At 48.3% G+C, this 6,652-nt stretch overlaps 1 protein-coding gene across 1 annotated transcript; it reads left to right on the top strand.

Annotated features, from left to right (window-relative positions):
• Positions 1–570: 570 nt before the first annotated feature.
• Positions 571–3,297, top strand: LOC123167958 (vesicle-associated membrane protein 711; the record flags this gene model as incomplete). Its single annotated transcript, XM_044585810.1, is given in 4 exon segments — positions 571–794; positions 1,689–1,879; positions 2,147–2,310; positions 2,971–3,297. Coding segments are annotated over 4 exon segments (666 nt in total). The 3' UTR covers positions 3,062–3,297.
• Between the last annotated feature and the right edge of the window lie 3,355 nt (positions 3,298–6,652).

Here is a 6,652-nt window from a genome sequence, read left to right as displayed (position 1 = left end):
AAAACGACGTTCCAATCACCCGGTTCGGTGCCCATCCGAAACTTTTACCGGCTGGTCACAATGAAAAATACCATATATTAGTATCATGCATATAATACTGTCGTATTATACTACCTCCACAATCCACAATATCATAGTTTGGTATCATAGTGCCTAATTCATTGTCACGCATACACATACTAGTAACTAAATTTTTTTTGGCAGGAATGAGTGTATGCCGTGTGCAAGAGTGCAGAGCACGTTGGAGAATTCCCGAGGACAGTTTTCTCAACGAAAACAAATAAATCCCAAGGACAGTAACGGGCCCGAGCCGGACTCCGTCTCCCCAGCCCAACGAACCCGCGCCCAACCGCAACAGCTCACGTCGGCTCACCGGGCCCAGCCGCCAATTAAACAACGGCTCCACCCAACCCGAGCTGTCCCTCGCTGCTGCCAGATCATCCTACTCCTACTCCTGCCTACCTACATACCCCGTCTCCCCTCCCTCCCTCCCCTTTCTCCTCCCCCTGCCCCCGAGGAAAGAAAGAAAGAAGAACAGAGTCCACACGGCAGAGGCCAGCGGCGGAGAAGCGGGATGCCGATCCTGTACGCGGTGGTGGCGCGGGGCGCGACGGTGCTGGCGGAGCACAGCGCGGCGGCGACCAACGCGGGCGCCGTCGCGCGCCAGGTCCTCGAGCGCCTCCCCGGCGGCGGCGCCGACAGCCACGTCTCCTACACCCAGGACCGCTACGTCTTCCACGCCAAGCGCACCGACGGCATCACCGCCCTCTGCATGGCCGACGACGCCGCCGGACGTAAGCCCCCCGCCCCTCCCCTCCCCTCCCCTCTCTCCCCCCATCTGCTCTGGTGCTCCGTCGCGCCAGAGCGGCTCTGTTGTTTTTTTCTTTAATCGAAGGAAGCGGCCGGGGTGGAGGGAATTTCGAATCTCTCTGGGGTTTTGGTTCCGTCAGCGGGGGAATATCGGAGATCCGGGGGAATTTAATGTGCTGCTGTGCTGGGGTTTGTCAGTACGCGCGTCTCCGGTCTCTGTCTGCTGCTGCTGCTGCTCGAGCCGCGGGCCTGCTGCAGGCCTGTTTTGGGGGATTGCTAGATCGGGTCAAACGGGGCAGATTGTTCGGATTGATTCAGGGCTCGCCAATTGCCGCTCGAGGATACATGGACTCCAGCGGCTGCCCCCCTGGATTTTGACCTCGAGGTCAAACGCATTAGGTGCTGTGAAAGGGCTACTAGTGTTTATCGTTTAGCTAACTCTAGCTGTCTGATCTTTTTAAAATCTCGGTCACCTCGAATTGCAAAGTATTATCGAGCCTAAGCATTCTAGTCAGGAAAATTGTGCAATTTCAGCAAAACTACGCTGCAATTTGTTCTCTGTTCCTTATTACATCGAGTGAGGTTGGGATGATGATGATATTGATCCTGAGGCAACTTTGGAGTAGATGACTTCTACTGTTTAAGCTAGGTTGTCTGGCTTGGCCACCTGGTATATAGCCCACCTCGTTGCTAAGAGCAATCTGCCAAAATCCCCAAGAGCAAATTGATTCTGTTATGTACTAACCAAATCTTTTCACATTAAGTATCAACTGACATCTAAAGGTTCATACCTGTAGTCTTTGTCTCTGCAGCTTACTATGCCCCTCTTGTGATATGTATCAGCTAGCAATCTCCTTATGAGCTTCTTTTTGTTGTAGGGCGTATCCCATTTGCTTTCCTCGAGGATATCCATGGAAAGTTTGTTAAGACATATGGCCGTGCTGCACTGACAGCTCTTGCTTATGCAATGAACGACGAATTCTCAAGGGTTCTCAGTCAGCAAATGGACTACTATTCAAATGACCCTAGTGCAGATCAAATCAACCTAATGAGGGGCGAAATCAGTCAGGTATAACCTTCTTTCTCAGTTGTTTTGTGAACACCATAGATGAAATGTTCTAGAAGTTAATATTGAAAAGCATATGTTCTAGAAGTTAATTGAGCTCATGCTGGCATTCTTAAATCTAGTAAACATGCAGTGGTCTGTGGAGTACTTGAACTGGCATTTTGTTTAAGTTGCTAGTTGTCAGACTTGCATTGCTTCTGTGTCAGATGCATGTTACCCAATAGATTTGTCAGTTCAGAATGATACCTACTCTTCATTATTCTCTTGCAGGTTAGGAGTGTTATGATTGATAATATTGATAAAGTCCTTGAAAGAGGTGACCGTTTAGACCTATTGGTGGACAAGACTACAACTATGCAAGGAAATACGGTTCGATTCAAAAGACAAGCTCGCCGCTACAGAAGCACAACTTGGTGGAGAAATGTCAAACTCACGTATGTAGTCCTCTCCTATTAACTTTTGACACACATTTTTCATTCCATAAGTTACTATATTTGGTTCATGAACTTCTTTGCAGCAACCTTCTACACCCACCATAAACTTTTCCTAATTGTCCTGATATTCACTTCAATGTATACGAATTGACAGCTGCAAATTTGTTGTGATATTTGTTCAGTGAGCACTTTCTGACATGGTTCTATTTAGGATTAGTGAATGCAACTTTGTGGTTACTGTAGTGCTTTGAGTGCAACAAAGACTGGCCTGTATGTACTTCAGTACTTGTTAGTTCAATCAATAGCAAAGTGAGCAACATAAATTCTGACATAAATTGTCTTATGGTTGATTCAAAGACTGGAAATTGCTGCATGTGAATAAGTAGATGACACTGATATGTTCTGAATCATCTCTCAGTGAACTTGAAGCCATGTGCTATATGAACTTGAAGCGTAGTATGTTTAGTCTGAAGCTCCTCTGTTTTTTCTGTGCCAAGCAGCTTGCTCACGTAGCTTACACGACCTAACAGCGAATTGTATTTATATGCCAAGGGTGGCTACCTAAACCATTAGCTGTTCTCTTCATCGGCTGCCTTTTCAACCTCTTGTTGGCAAAAATAAATAAACATCTCATATATTTCCTCCTTTTTTTTCCTGCAGGGCCGCGTTGATACTCCTCCTGCTTGTAATAGTATACATCGCCCTCTTCTTCGTGTGCCACGGCTTCACCTTGCCGACTTGCATCAGGTGAGGGGGGCCAGGGGCATATAAATTCGCCTCGTGGTGTGCTTGTGTCCATGGCTTGCCTGTCTCCCAGCCCAGGAGAGCGACCGTTGCAGCACCAGTGCAACCAGTCGCATTGCAAAATTATTTTTTGTGTGTAGAGAGGAAGGGGAGGGACCTGAGCCTGCTATTTATTCTGTAATTGTGACGCCTTGGATTGTGAAGACTCCTTTTGGAACGTAATCGAGTGCCTTGCTCATTCAACGCTGGAGTGGGACCGTTGTGTTGTGTAGCCACCGTTGCTGTGGGTGGTTGTACATATATGGTTTCAGCAACTCGTATGCTGACATGGGTCCAGTCCAATAAGTATCATCTGTACAGGCTGCAACTATTTTGTTTCACCCGGCACGCCGTCCTCTTCATTTGCATCTTTGTGACCATCAGATCGTGACGCCGGGTGGATCAAAGGGGAATTTGCCATATTCGGATCATTGGAGACGCTTGACGCCGATCCTGTACCATGCAATATCGAGCGCCGTGCAAACAGGCTAGAAGCTTGCGGGCTTCGCTGCGCCCTGGACACACTGGCATCTATATTGAGTTTTTCATCGCATCGTACAAATTAAGTTGCCTTTGACATGGAGCTGCAATATGAGAGCTAGAGAAATATGAAATGGTTCTTACCAGCCTAAGAGCAACTCTAGCAGATGCGCCCGTCCCGCAAATCCCCGCAAAAATAAAATAAAATTGTGGCACCACAAGGGTTTCGATGGAACAGATCCTTTAAACTCATAAAGAAAATTTCTTGTGGTATGAGTTTACATGATCTGTTCCGCATTGGAGCCCTCCCGGTACTGCAATTTTTTTTGCAGCCAAATATTGACATGATCTCGAGTTCATATAGATGCACGAAATTCATAGAAAATAGGCATGCCACAATGGTTCACATCCAAAATTATGCGCAATCAAACAAAATACGACATGATCAAGCACAACCGGCCATGATCAGATCAAGCAACATCATTTTTGCCAAGATCGTCGCCACCACCACCGGCCATAGCATCACGAGCACCACCTTCATCAACAACGACCGAAGAATGAGCAAAGCACCACCACCTCCATGGTCATAACCTTCGCCACCACCACCTCCAAAAACCCCACCACCACCACCTCCACCTCCAAAACCACCACCACCACCATGGTTTCAACAATGGTGGTGGTGGTGGTTTCCCGTAAAAAAAACCACCACCACCACCATTGTTGAAACCAACACCCCCCACCCTCCCAACACCACCACCATGGCCGAAGTCACCCCCACCTCCATTACTGTGAGGACATTTCCCTACTTTGTGTTTTGGATGATGATGACAACCCTTTGTTGGTCTAATCTTGTGCTAAGTGCTTCAGGTTCTCGGTGATTAGGCTTACATCGGTTAGCTATTCTCTCTAGAAGGAAAAGATCGAAGACGGTGTTTTTCTACGTGTTTACCTCTTTGGTCGTAGGGAACCCGTACTATTAGGAGGGAATCCACATTGGAAGGAGTTGGGGGAATCATTGCACGTACACTTCTGCCTCACCCTCCTTTGCCTTCCTTGTTTTGTGAGAGAGAGAGAGAGCTCCCTTTCATTTTCAACTGCTTGCTGTGTTCTCCCAGCGGTTGTACCGCTCGTTCGAGCGGTTGTACCGCTGGCCCTTGGCACTAACCCAACCATCACCCCAGGGGTGATACCCTGGGGTTGAACAGCCCAATCATGACCAAGCGGTTGTACCGCTGCTCCCGGGCGGTGGTACCGCCACCGTGCTTAAAATTGACTGTGGTGTGTCACTGGCAGTTGTACCGGCCAAGTACCGCTCAACAACCGGTCCGGTTTCTGTTTTGATGCGGTACTTGGGCGGTGGTGGCCCGGTTGGTCCGGTTGTGCCCCGCACACCGGTACCACCGGTGCCCTAAGCGGTTCTACCGCTTGGGACTTAGCCACCCAAGTAACCAGGGTCAGGCGGTTGCACCGGTGCTATACCACTCGATCACTGCACACAGGGGTGACACCCTACTGTTTCAAAGCGGTGATTGAGCGGTGGCTGGGCGGTTGTTCCGGTTGTGCTCCACAACCAGTACTACCGCCTGTCTGCCCGGTTGTATCGCTTGATAGGGTTTCTGCAGGTAATCCGTGAGTCCCTGTTGTACCGGGACGAGGAGCGGTTGTACTGCTGCAGTGCTGTTTTCGCAGTAACGGTTGGATTTTAGGGTTTGCTATATAAGGGTGGTTCTTCCACCTACCACATCTACCTCTTGCCTCTCTCACTCCACCATTAATGCCATTCAAGCTCTCTTGCCCGATCTCTCTCTGTAGCCACTCAAACTTGTTGATTTGCTAGGGATTGAAGGAGGAGACCTAGATCTACACTTTCACCAAAGGATATTTGCTTCCCCCATACTTTCTTGTGTGGATTTTGTTACTCTTGGGTGTTTGAGCACCCTAGACGGTTGAGGTCACCTCGGAGCCACATTTCACTATGGTGAAGCTCTGTGGTTTCGTTGGGAGCCTCCAATTCAGTTGTGGAGAGAGCTGCAACCTTGTTTGTAAAGGTTCGGTTGCTGCCTTCATGGGCACCAATAGTGGAATCACGGCATCTTGCATTGTGTGAGGGCGTGAGGAGAATACGGTGCCCTAGTGGCTTCTTGGGGAGCATTATGCCTCCACACCGCTCCAACGGAGACGTACTTTCCCTCAAAGGAAAGGAACTTCGGTAACACATCCTCGTCTTCACCGACTCCACTCTTGGTTATCTCTTACCTTTACTTGTGCAAGCTTATATTGTGTCGTATCCCTCGCTTGCTTGTATGTTCGTTGTTGCTGCATCATATAGGTTTCTCACCTAGTTGCATATCTAGACAACCTACTTTGATGCAAAGTTTAAATTGGTAAAGAAAAGCTAAAAATTGTTAGTTGCCTATTCACCCCCCTCTAGTCAACTATATCGATCCTTTCAATTGGTATCAGAGCCTCGTCTCTTTATTAAGGATTTTGTCATCCGAAGAGTATGGTTGACACCGTAGACGGTGTGGAGGAGCACCCCGGTGTGATTCCGTCCTGTCTACGGCCGATGGGGGAATCTCGGTCTCACGTGAGGAGTTCAATGTGGCTTTGGACAGATTGAAAACCTCCATGACGGCCGAGGTCAAAGGCATGCTTAAGAACTTTCTTGATGGTCTTAAATTATCCACCGCACAGTTGGAAGTGGTCGATCCCACTAACAAGGTGACAGATGCTAACTCCGACAAGGGGGAAGCTACTAGTGATAAAGTTCCTTTGTCTAGTGGTAAGAGTGGGAACGACATCTTTGCCCATGTTGAACCACCTCTTACTTATGGAGGACCGGTTCCCTCCACACGTTTAAATCATGCCGGCTCTCCTCCTATGATTGTGAAAAATGAGGATTTTGACTCTTGGGTCTATCGTTTTAAACGTCATTTAAATCATGTTAATACTAATCATTGGAGAATCATTGAGCAAGGTTTCTATCCGCATGACCCAAGAAACTTCACCCCTAGAGAAGCCGCGGACCATCAATTCAACGAGAATGCTCTCTTCATCATCCAAGATGCAATTCCATCCG

This window comes from Triticum aestivum, chromosome 7D, assembly GCF_018294505.1.
Source record: "Triticum aestivum cultivar Chinese Spring chromosome 7D, IWGSC CS RefSeq v2.1, whole genome shotgun sequence".
Taxonomy (NCBI): domain Eukaryota; kingdom Viridiplantae; phylum Streptophyta; class Magnoliopsida; order Poales; family Poaceae; genus Triticum; species Triticum aestivum.
Note: the sequence above shows the minus strand (reverse complement) of the source record. Positions and strands in the feature narration are given on the sequence as shown.